Raw genomic sequence first — 13,027 nt, 5'->3', positions numbered from 1 at the left:
GCGTAAAATGACGAGAAAAATATAACAAATAAAAAAGAGTCGTGGCTGGTTAATTTTTTTTTAACGAATGTTTTTATCCGCTCAAAAAATTGTAGCTGCCCCATAAAAACTGAGAAGATTATAATATAAATATGAAAAAGGAAAAATAAAATAAAGAATAAATTAATAAAAAGAGAAAAACAAAAAATTCCTTCTAAAACTAAACATCCATGTCATATCACTACACCAAATTTTGTTAATATTTTTTAATTATAATGTGTTCTGGTCAGTCTAAAAGGATACAATGTCAACATAGTCGGAGGCGGCCCAAATGTTCCACAACTAAATGGGCCACGCAATAGCTAAATGAGATGACTAGAAATGAGTTCCACCTCGTCCAACTTATGGTTAAACAGACTTAAGCCGACATATTTATAACGTCAATACAACCATTATCTCGGCAAGACCTCACTAAGGTACAACGCTTTGGATACGACTCTTACCACGCGTAAAAAAACAAGTTTGATTGGTCATTTATATAAGCATCACTCAATTTTTCTATCTCATTGTTTTTTTATAACTTTGAACTTCCCTCAAAATGTTCTATTATTGACTTGAGCGTTTGAGTGTCTTTGCTAACATCCTTGTACCAACACCTCATCATCGTGCTGGAAGATCTTCTTTGGATCGTGCACGACCGCAGAGAATCTAGAGCACCACCTAGCTCAGGTTTTCAAACAAACATAATAAATTTAATAAAGTAAAATATAAATGGAAATTATTCTTGACTCTTACTTTTTTTTCGAAGAAGCAAGCTTCATTGGGCACAAAGCCTTCTTGACTCTTACTTGCAATGTAATCAACTTACTCATTTTTTTTTTCTTTTTTTTAAAGGAAAAGTGACGGGAATTAAAGTGAATTTAAATAGCTGTATGAGTGACTTTTCTAGCTAGTAATTGACATTTCATAAGTGGCAAATTTTTATTGTAAACCACCAAAGTGAACAAGCACCTTAATGATTATGGGGTGTGATGGTGATAAAACCAAGCTTTGTTGCTCCTGAAAATTAATAAGTCGCTATCACGCCTTATCCCTTGCACAAAATTATATATCTCCAGCAAATAACACGAAGCATGGTGCCAAGTGATTGGCTATTCGAGTTTGTATTTGCATAAAAAGCATTGAAATGGAAAGTGACAAATATGTATCCACCACAACACGCCAGCAAAATGACAAATAAGTAAAGATATCTTAGCTCAGAAAGATGTTTCTCACTGACACTAACCTTTTTTTTGGCAAGATCTATGTTTCATTCATAGTTGAATGTAGTATTATCTTGTTGTGTGCACCATGTGCTGTTCTTATATTGATATCTTGTTGGCCGGATATGAATGATAGGATGATTTTAAATCTTTCTGCTTAATCGTCTATTAATTCTCACTCACTCTATCAAGAACATATTAATTTTTTTTTTTGAGTTTGATAATACATAAACGTTGAATTAGAATTTATTATATCATCAAATTATAAATAAATCAAAAATAAAATACTAAAAACATGACAAAATATAATTGAATGTTTGTGTAACTCTTTAGTCTTTACAATCATTTAAAAAAAAAACTCTTTACACAGTCGGATAAAACAACTGACATATCATCTGAAACTCAAATTGATCATCATCTAACCAAACATTTATCTATAGCTTGAAAAGCAAGCTTGGACATAAAATCTGTACACCATTGCAATTCCGACTAGCTAACACCTATTTTCAAGACATCTATCTGATTACAATACTCCATAATCAGACTTAAATAAGATCCAGAAGTAGTAACCGAAATAAGACATTGACCATGGAGCAGATTTTTGGAGGTAGAGAAAAAGATTTTTATTTGCAAGTGGAACTGCACAACTTGCATTCATCTTTATTTCCAATTGAATTGTTCCCTTGTTTCTCTGCAGTCTCAACCATAAAATTGTGCACATTAATGGTAGAGTTTCAATTTCCACACTTTAAGGTCAAACCAAGAAAATATGATGAAACTGATCAATAGTTGTTATTAAATATATTGTCCAAGGGGTTCCAGGAAGCAAGCACACAAGATTTCCTGCATGTTCTTCTTAAGCATTTTAAAACTAACATAAAAAGCTAGATTAGAATATACATTTCTCTTTCAGGCATGGCTAAGCCAGAAACTTCAGCCTCCCCTACAATCTGCAAAATACACCATGGCAGAGTTCTGTTTTTACCATAAGTAATTGGAAACTTGGTGTACAACAAAAAGCTCTTCAAAATTCACATGCGTGGTTACCCGACCAACTAACTCCTTTTTCTTTTCAAACTACAAGAACTTTTGCAGCCAATGACAGTTTTCGGCATCCTTCTCTAAAGTGTCTTTTAACTTGCTTACTTCTTGCAAGGCTTGGCTTTTGTCCATGGTTTCTAGTGGCAAAGCAACAAATGCCTCAAGAATTTGGCGAGCCTTTGCAACCCCTTGAGACATGTCATCAGATTCAAATACTCTCTTACGTTTAGAACCCGCCTACAAATTATAACAGCAAAATGTTAGCAATTCATTTCAATGACAGGTTTTTTCATAATGAAGAGAATAATTTTAAAATTTATGGCAATTGTGTAGAGATATATATTAGAACTATTGATTAGTGAGTTAGTTTGTTACTTAGGTGGTTAGTTGGCCATGTGAGTTTTTTATTAGTTACTTATTAATGTGCTGCATAAATAGTGCTCACATTGTATCATTTCGCTAACTTTTTCATAATGATTGAATACTGGTTGAAGTACTCTTACTCTACAATTCCTCCCATTCCTTCAAAACTATTCCCCGTCTTGAAATAACAGGTTACATAGCATGATCCAATTTTTGATTTGTTTTCCCATCAGTTTACTCTAAGAGAAGTAATATATTCATCCCATACCAATGGGCCACAAAAACAGAACCTAGTCTTAGTTATACCTGCTCTGTGGTATCAATTAAGGATATGGCAGAAGGAGAAAAATCTTCCAATTCTGCTGCCTTTTCTCTAGCTAGTGCAACAACACTTTCAGGGAAGTTTGCAAACTCAGCAACGTGAATACCAAAACTCTGATCACATGCTCCTGGTTCAACCTAAAAAGTACAAACCCATAAAAAAATAATGAGTTGATGCAAATGCAGATTGCAATTTGACCACAGTATAACAGTTTCTGAACATTATGTCCAGTCTTCTTGAGAAGGTAAGAAGGAATACACTCATCATCACACAAAGGTCATCTGCAATATTAGCATCTTTTAATGAATGCAGAGTGCATAATCAACAATAAGGGTCCTATAAGATTTATATGACTGGACTGCAGCATTGGGACAAACTTTAAAGGATGAAATACATAATAAAAATAATGTGTTTCGATGTAATAAGTTATGTAGGCAGAATGGCTAGTTATTCAATATCGAAAAATTGTGTTCTTGAGGAAACTGTCTCTTTTACTTTCTTTTAAGTATGTAAGATCATAAATGACACCGGATGGTTGTCTATTGATTGTTCACAATTCTGAGCAATTTTCACTTTTGTAGTCTTGTTTGAAGAGATGCACCGTTGGTGAGAAATAAGAGAGGACTTTCCATCATAAACAGAAATCTAAATATAGTTTAATATGACTTATATGCTCAAGGATAATGGATGCCAATACATCTTACCAACTCTTTTACAGTTTCACATAGGATTCTTAGCCTTAGCTGAGGCTAGATATATCTACTTCATTTCATTATTTTTAGTTTTGTTTCTTTTACAACATCACATATCCTTTAATTTCATTGCAACATCACCTTCCAGTAAACTTTAGTTAGGAAAAAAAACATAACGGAAAGATGTGTCGTGTCTTGAAAGGACATTTTTTGGGGTGAAAAATCCAGTAAGATTTTGCATGTGAAATGCGGTTGGAGAGAGAAAAAAGCATTGAAGCATGAACAACACTGAATTCTTCAATTAGGTTTTAGTTGAGAAATCTGGTAAAAGTGTACCCAATAATATCATTGATACAACAGTTTCATCTAATATCTTTAAATTAGAATATACTCCATCATTAAAATACAGCTGCCTCCAACCCACCAAATCAGCGTAATACCATGCATAAGGTATTATGATCTTGGGCTAATTAAGCTTTAAAAGGTGTTCTTTAAGGTAAAACAGCACATTTAAATCCAGACAGAAAAAGTGCAAGAAGATGAACCCTATTAACTTTGTTTCAAACCTATTCTTTTTCTTTATACCTTCTGATGATTTATAGCCATAATAGGAGCTCTACCACTTAAAAAGCATCTCTTTTTATCAGGAATGTGTCAAAGAGTTAAACAATCAAACAAATCTCCGGCCCTTTTTTCTGCCTCTTTTTAAAGAAACAAGAGTTTTATAAATTTAAAAGCATGCATAAATTTTTTATGATAATTAGATAAGTTTTTCAAAAAAACAAAAGCAAACTCGCCCACCTCGAAAAAAAACATTTTTAGTTCTTTTCTCACAAAGAGTAGCAAATCAAAAAAGTTGCACCAAAAAGTAAATACTTCATAGGCAACTTGCTTAAAAAAAAGAATGTTTGGAATGCATTTACCTTGTATAGCATGGTTAGCTTCCGAGTTGACTCATCAATATGTGCACTAACATGATAATTTGCCACACCAACAATTTGCTTATGTGGATCATCGCTTACATTTTCAAGGGCTAATGCAGTCAGTTCATGAAAATGGGTTGCAAACAATGTAGGTGCTTTGATCACTTCAACAATGTGCTCACAAATGGCCCAAGCTAGACCTGCATATAATGTACAAACTTGTTACAATCCCCTTAAACGTTTATTAAGGACTTCAAATCAGCAGCCTATACAAAGACAATGTTGCAAAACATAAATGTATTAGGATATGTTGATGCCAATGTAATGGTCCAACCCTCCATGAAGAACTCTCACAGCAGAGAATTTTCAGCATCATAAAAGTTCCAAAAGTGGTCCCACTATATAAAGTAACAAGTGACTGAAGACATAAAAATAATAGAAGAAATTCTAAGCCATGAAACTTGCAAAAAGTAATTCCCTTTTTCATCTAAAAGGAAGGAACTTAAATGGTTCATGAGAACCTATTTTAGGTTAAAGCTGTTGTATGGGTCACTCAAGAAGCACGATGTGAGAACCTTAGTGTTGTCCACATATTCTGACAATGATTCAGATTTTAAGAGATTGCAACACCAACTCATTAAAGGAACACTTAAGAGTGAAACAAACCAAATCCATCATAAGTTGATGTTCCACGTCCCAGCTCATCAATGATTATCAAGGACTTGTCAGTAGCTCCTTTTAATATTGATGCAGTTTCAAGCATTTCTTGCATAAAGGTTGAGACTCCGCGAAGCTGGGAGAAAGTAAACAAAAAATCGGAATTCATATTAATTAAGGATATAATTATAGATTTGATAAGCAGCATCAGACTACTTAAAATAGCAGCCTCAGAAAAATAACAGAATACCATTCTCGATGGGCATTTGATAAAAATAATAATTTGGCCGTTGGTAATACCATTACAGTCTAAACAATTTTGACCTGTTTCAAGCAACTCCCACTCTCCCAATCTCATTAATGTTATTATTTATTATCCTGATAAAAATAAATAAAACTAAAGAGGCATAGAAAGAAGAAACTCAATTTTATGCATGGCAAATAAAGACAGCTAATCCTAACAGTAACATTAAAAATCACACCACAAAGTGGGTTTATATTGAGAATAAGTCTCAGATAAAGCTTTAAGAAGGAAAAATGCCACTAACAAAAGCAAAGAATATGGTATGGGACTCACTTGGCAGTCACCTGCACCAACACGGGCAAAGATGCAATCACGAACAGATATGCTGGCTTTGTCACAGGGAACAAAGGAACCAACTTGTGCCATTAAAATATTCACTCCCACCTACGCATGGAGAAAACTTTATGCTAACCAAATCTCCAACCACAGGTAGCAAGAATGCAAGTATCTGAATTGTATACATCTATAGTAAGAGGACTAAAAATGCCTATATAAGGAAAGGTCAGGCACCCAAACTTGATTGTGATGCTTAACATCAGCATAAAAGTAGAATAACGGAGTCTGACATCAAATTCATAACAAAATAAGATGGTGTCTACTGGCTAGCTTCTCCAATAAAGTGATACATAAGATAAGTACCTGCCGGATGAATGTTGATTTCCCGCCCATGTTAGGCCCTGTTATTATTTGAAACCAACTTTTTCTTCTGATCTGGTTTGTTACAAAAAGCAAAATAGTTGTTACTTTCTAAAATTTAAAATGAGAAGTGGTTCTTACTTTCCAGGGATCTCATGAATACTTACAAGCTTACAATCATTTGGTATAAAATTCACCCAGTCTTGTGCCTCCACACAAGGGTGTCTGCTGCCTTCTAAAATTATGTCTCCTTCATCCTATTAAAGCCAAGATGAAAATTTTCAATGCTAATCTCAAAAAGACCTCTCCAAACGAAATAGGGTTACACAGAAAGGGAGGGGGGGAAGCAAGAAGATGATGCAGTTATTATGAGAAAAGCAAGTAACCATTAACTAAATACCGATGAAGTGATGTCAGGTCTTGTGTAGGGAGTGGGACAACTAGAAGCCAAATCAGCAAAGCTTAGTAACACATCCAACTCTGAAATTAATTCAGCCAAAGATTCAAAGACCTGCATAAGGAAAACTCTTTAATAAGTGTGTTTGGAAAAATAACAACTTTTGCCTAAAAATTAGTTTAATAAAAACATGTTATTAAATATACCCACCTCAGAGAAAGTTGCTGCCGTTTGAACTACTCTATTAACCAACTCTTTTTGACAACTCTTGTACTCCTCAAGAATTTGTTGGTACTGGTCCCCCAATTTTTTGAGCTTTGTGTTAGTAAACTTAACTCCATCTTTGCGGGTTTCCAGTACAATAAACTGGGTGTTGAGCTTTTTCCTTATTTTCGGCTCTTCTTTCTTTGTGATTCTAAAAACATGTCCAAATTGGGTGCCCTTATCTAACTTTAATGCCTTGTCTATAGGCAGATCAAGGTCATCAGCAGTTTGTCTGTGCAAGTTCTGTATTTGGCTCTCTAGTAATTCTTGCTGCTCCTTTAGTTTAGTTAGTGTAGCATCATAACTCGGAGCAATCATATATTCCCTGTTCTCTAGTTGATCAAGGTCAACAGAAGCTTCTACAAGCCCAATAAATTTATTTAGGTGATCGTCATCAGTCCATAACTGGAGAGGTTCCAAATACCTACTCTTCATCATTGAGGAAAATTGTCCATCATATGCTTCCAGAGTGCTTTTAATGTAAGGTAGTCTTATACTTGACTGCACTCAAGATAAAAATAGAGTTAAGAGGTCATTTCAGTGGCTAAATATGAACAGTTCTATATAATCAATAATTTGGTTAGAGTGGATGTAAAGCAAGCTCTTATACAATAATAGGCATACTGCACTGCTGCATATACAATTTTAACACAAGAAAAAGAGGACAGAGGGACCCTTCTAGACATTAATGATGAAATGTTTAACAACACAGCGAAGAATATGTTTGAAATTGAAGAATAACAACAGTAAACTTAATTAAAGAATTACTGAAATTCTTAATGATTCTTCATCCCAATATATCTTACAAAAAAAAAACTATTACTTACAAAATCTGAGCAGAAAAAGAAAAAGTGTCAGGAACTATATCACAGAATTCAGAGGTGTTCCACAAATCGAGTGCAAATACAGTTGTAAGACAGCCATAGCAAAGGATAAATTCTACATCTTCAATTGCAACCTAACAGTAAATATGGATAAAAACTTACCTGATACAGCTTAACAATATGTTGTAGTCCAGCTCTTCGCTTCTGAAGATTGTGCACCAATCGCTCAATGTCTGATATTCTTTTCAGATGCTGCCTCAGTTCTTGGCGTAGCACAGGGTCCTCTACAAATGCTTGTACTACATCCAGCCTGGAATTAATTTCTTTTACATCTAGTAATGGCTGTTTTAGCCAGTTGTGCAATAACCGTTTTCCCATTCCAGCTGTACAGGTCCTATTCATGAGACCAAACAAACTGAAATTTTTGTTTGCATCAGTTTTGCTTTCCAGGACATTAAGTGCCCTCATGGCTGCAGAATCTAATCTCACATAACTATCAAGATTGTACCTACGAAGAGTAAAATTTTCATAATTGCTTTCATCTGCAAGTAACTCTGCATAAGATAGTAATGCCCCCAAAGCACCAGGTGCAAATTCAAATCCAGACACCAAATCTCGAACTGGTTCAATAGAACCTTTAAGAAGCCTGCCAAGATCCTGTACCAAATCTCTGGTTTTAAACTCAGATTTTTTTCTCTCAGTTAACATCGCACCACATTTTGTCAGCACATCACACAACATTCTATTTTCAGTAGATTTGCCAGACTCAATGGGAACAAGACACTCTTTGCAGCCAAGAGCAACCAAAGCTGACTCCACATTCGTGAAGTGACTATCATCAAGAAACTCAGCCATCCCAAGTACTCTCTTAGTTAGATCAACAAACCCTAACCCAATGGTGCAACCATTTTCACGGAAATTAAGCGACAGTGCAACAATAACTGGAGAATCTTGCATTTCACTGTTAGCAAACAGAACATCTTCAAAATTACCAATATTACCAGGGGTTCCACTTTTGACCAGTCTCCAATTAGAACCACTACCCTCATAGACCTCAAGAGTATGATCTGTTCTCTCCAAAAGCAAATCACGTGCAATTGTTTCAAACATGTTCCTACTGACACTTACACTGGAAAGAGCATCTAATCCACTTCCCAGTTGTCGCAAAGCAGTAGTAGTGTGGTAGTAGGTCTTGGCAATGAAATTTGCATTCTCACCATGAGCAGTATAATAGTCCTGCACAATTCAAAGAGGACCTCTAAGATCTAATACAATGATAATCATCATAGTGCATAAAATGAAGGAGGAAATGAAAATAAAGAATCTCACTGACACAATAGACAGAAAAATCTATTTAACAAGAAGTCATACTTATAATTTATGATGGAAATTGTGAAAACTCTTCAAAAGATGAAAACAAACAGCAAAGCAATGGTTCTTAAACAGGGTGGTAGTTTTGGGAAAATAAGCTTTAAACACTACTTAAACAATGTAAAACTAATGTGTAAACACCATTTGTTTTTATTATGGCATGTATTATATAGTAGTTAACTTGACTACAAGACCATTGAAAAATATAGGACCAAGTCCTGCTCAAATTACTTCAGGATAAAAACTTTGGAAAATTTCTAATGGAACTCTGCTTGGTGCTGAGGTAAAAGAAGTGTCTTTACAAACATCGATTCTTCTTTAGCTAATCCACGAAAGAAAAATATGTGAATAATGAAGAGATTATGACTTTTCAGAAATCAAATGCTGTTTCTCAAAGTACCTAACAGGCATGCATATATGGTAAATGTACTACTTGGCATCTATTGAATGATAAACAAAAGATGAATATTGGTCATAGACTTACCCGGCGATCAAAAAACCGAATGGCCCTTGAGTCCTGTAACAAAAACATGGGAATTTAAATCCACAAATTGTAAAAAATCATAACAATTTACAATCTGCAATAAAACCACTAAACTTGTGCAAGTGACGGGACAAAAAATAAATTGCATGCACGTAAGCCACATGTGTATTCGTCGCATTGAATTTAAGTAATGAAGCGGGCATGGAAAGATAATTAAACAACATTACTTGGACATTTCATTACATGTAAAATAATAAGTGCTAGTAAAATGTAATATCAAATTTTTGCTGTTAAGTACATGAGTTAGGGAAGGATTGACACTGCAATGAAACAACACTCGATAAATTGGGTAGAAATGTTTTTGAAGGATAAAAAAAAGACTAAAGCTAATTAATAAATAGACACTGTATGCCAAAATTTAGAATATTTAAACAAGAATAAGCATGTGATGAAAAGGTTCATATTAAATTCCTTTGAAAAACGTATCATAGGTTAAATTGGTACAGTTCAATTAAGTGAAAAAAGAACAATATTATGAGCATACTCGAGTTTATGAATGATTCACACTTTTAGCAACCAAAAGGGGAAATGGAGGTATTCATGTAATGCTAATTATAACACACTCTCAGTTATGAGAGAAATGATTGAAAATGGGGAGAAAGGAAAATACTTACATCAGTTAGGGTTTTGAAAAATGACAGAAACCCTTGTGCTTGCTTAGAATCTAGCAACAGTTGAAAAAACCATTAGAAAGCTTCAACCAGTCACCAACAACAATTGAATCAATACAAAATAATAGAAAATTGTGAATGATGTGATACCTAATTTGAGCTCAGGGAGTTTATCTTCGAAGTTGTTTTCCCCCATTTCAGAAATTAGGGTTTTACAGAGAGAGAGAGAGAGAGAGAGAGAGAGCGATGAAGGTTTGTGTGAAGTGCGTGGGTATGAAGAACGTGAGACAGAGAGAGTGGAGAGCGTATAAGAATGGAAAGAGGAAGAGTCTCTGACTGACACTGCTGTTTGTGGCGGGAAATACTGGCGGGCTTTCGTTAAGGCTTCACAACATATGAGTATCTGTTTGTAGCTCAAGCCCACCACTTGGGCCCAAAAAAAAGAACACACTCTGCTTTCATCTTCTAACTACAAAATTGAAGAATTTATTTCACTAACAAATTCAGAACTTATTTTAAATATAATGAAATTTGATTCTTATACAAAATCACATTGTCACAATGGTCTTTAATCTACAAATGCATGGCATGGTGTATTTTTTTTTACACTTGGAAAATAAAAGGAAGAGCAAGATATTCAAGCAAACAAAAGAAGGATGAAACATCCAAATACATACGAGGGTCGAAGGCGCTCAACCACCTATTTTAAAGGTAGGGACAAAGTTGATCTTTCATGTCCCAAGCAATTTTGGTAAAGACGAATCTAGTACCTACTCACTGTGCAACTTATTGGTGAGCCACATTTAGAGAACCGCGTCAATCAATCCTCATCGGACGAAGAGTCACATACATTTTCTTACTTCGTCAAGAGTCAGATCATGACAAGACACACTTTTTCTCATTCTATGCGACCTTAGACAATGCGTCAATATGTGAGGTAAAAACTACGGCAGTACATATTTAACTTCAGAAAAGTGCTCTCGAGGAATGTAATACACAATAGAAAAGAAACACAACAAGTGAGATGAATCTTTCATCTATTTCTCCGCACTGCACTTAGTTTGAAATGATTATCAACAAACTATGCTTAGTGGGAATTCTATTGAGGATTAACTTCCAAAAAAAGTTATTCACCTCAAAAGGTACAAGACTATTCCAAAAGTTTTTATAAAATTAGGCTAAGCAATATGAGTTGTTAAAAAATCATATGTTGATTTTGTTGGAGTGGCGCAACAGAATGCTAAACTTTTCATAGTCTTACGGATTATGAAGGTTGAGAGTTTATCATCCACATGTTGGGTTAAGAACTAAAAGTATAAGTGGTATATGACAACATCCGCATACATTCACCATAAAACCTTAAGATAATGTGTGAGTGAATCATTCCACTTAGACCATCCATAATGGATGGTTGAATCCTTTGTTGAAATGTGTTTGATTGTGTTTAATAGGTTTAGTGGTTTGTTGAAATTGGTTGAAAGGGGAGAGAGAGGGTGATTTTGTTGAAAAAATTAAACATGTTGAAACAGCCTGCGGTGTGCCACGTGGCGCAAGGCCAGTGGCCACCGCGGGCGCGTGGCCTGCACGCCCAGACAAGGTGCGTGACGCGCCTTGTCTGCAGGGGAGAGAGAGAAAAATTTTCAAGCCCTGCCACGTGGCTGCTTCTGGTTGGTCCGTCCGGATTTCGTTTTTCCTTATCTTTTGAACTCAATTATTTCATAAAAAAAATATTTTATGAAAAAAAAATTATACCAAAATTCATGATTTTTTTTTCTCTATAAATAGAGACTTGGTTCGTTTGATTTGGACACAGAAAAAAAAACCAAGTTTTTTCACTCTCTTATTATCTCTCTCACCATCTTATTTATCTATCTATTAGCATTTGTATTGAAATGGATCCCAACAATCCCTATTTCAACACCCAGAATTCTTCAAACAACCCATTTTACAACCAAAACCACAACAACTATGAAGATCCAAATCAAATTTCTTACCAACATCCTCAAAATCCCACCAATTATCAAGTCCCACATCAATTGTTCAACCAACGTCCTCAAAATCCAAACTATTATCAAGTCCCCCATCAATTCTCCAACCAACGTCCTCGAAATCCAAACTATTATCCAGATCCGAATCAATATTCGTACCAACCTCCTCAAAACATACAAAATTTTAACCAGTCATCAATTGTTCCAAACTCTCATCCATCTTATGGATCTGTGAGATATTCAACCCAAACACCTCAGTCTAGTGGTTATATGCCAGTGGTTCCTGAAAATGTTCCGAGTGTTGATGTAGCGGAATTTCCGGAATTTTCAACACAAGTCAATCTTGGTGGCGGGTCAGCTGATAATGAAGTCAATGAAATCACTCCTAAGAGCAAAAAAGCCCATTTACCCGCATGGAACACTGCACAAAATCTAGTGCTAATTAGTGGGTGGATTAATTGCGGAACAAACAGTGTTGTCGGAAGAAACCAGAAAGGAGAAACATTTTGGAGAGATATTGATGAGTATTGTAATGAGCATTGCTCATTCGATCCTCCGCGCGATTGGGTTGCCTGCCGAAACCGTTGGAATTATATGAACACAAGACTGGGTAAATGGATTGGCGCTTATGATAGCGCTAAGCGTGAGCATCGAAGCGGTTGGTCGGAGGATGATGTTATCGCAAGAGCGCAGGAATTATACGCAAGTGGGAAGATTGGTCAATTTACTTTGATGGAAGAATGGCGCGTTCTCCGTGATCAACCACGTTTTTGTAGTCAGGTAGGAGGAAATAGTGGCTCGAGAAGTAGTGGATCTAAGAGATCACACGACAGTGATGCAAGTGGCTCA

At 35.3% G+C, this 13,027-nt stretch overlaps 1 protein-coding gene across 1 annotated transcript; it reads right to left on the bottom strand.

Annotated features, from left to right (window-relative positions):
• Positions 1–2,011: 2,011 nt before the first annotated feature.
• Positions 2,012–10,534, bottom strand: LOC130714428 (DNA mismatch repair protein MSH2). Its single transcript, XM_057564324.1, has 13 exons — positions 10,341–10,534; positions 10,194–10,243; positions 9,520–9,552; positions 7,827–8,900; positions 6,787–7,341; positions 6,580–6,690; positions 6,347–6,436; positions 6,183–6,254; positions 5,817–5,927; positions 5,249–5,375; positions 4,583–4,782; positions 2,952–3,104; positions 2,012–2,519 (listed from the first exon to the last, which is right to left on the bottom strand). The coding sequence occupies exons 1-13, from the start codon at positions 10,384–10,386 to the stop codon at positions 2,319–2,321; spliced, it is 2,823 nt and encodes a 940-aa protein (XP_057420307.1). The 5' UTR covers positions 10,387–10,534; the 3' UTR covers positions 2,012–2,318.
• Positions 10,535–13,027: the final 2,493 nt, after the last annotated feature.

The sequence above is a fragment of the Lotus japonicus genome, chromosome 4, assembly GCF_012489685.1.
Source record: "Lotus japonicus ecotype B-129 chromosome 4, LjGifu_v1.2".
NCBI classification, from domain to species: Eukaryota; Viridiplantae; Streptophyta; class Magnoliopsida; order Fabales; family Fabaceae; genus Lotus; species Lotus japonicus.
The sequence above is the reverse complement of the archived record's forward strand: the minus strand, read 5'-3'. Positions and strand labels throughout refer to the sequence as shown.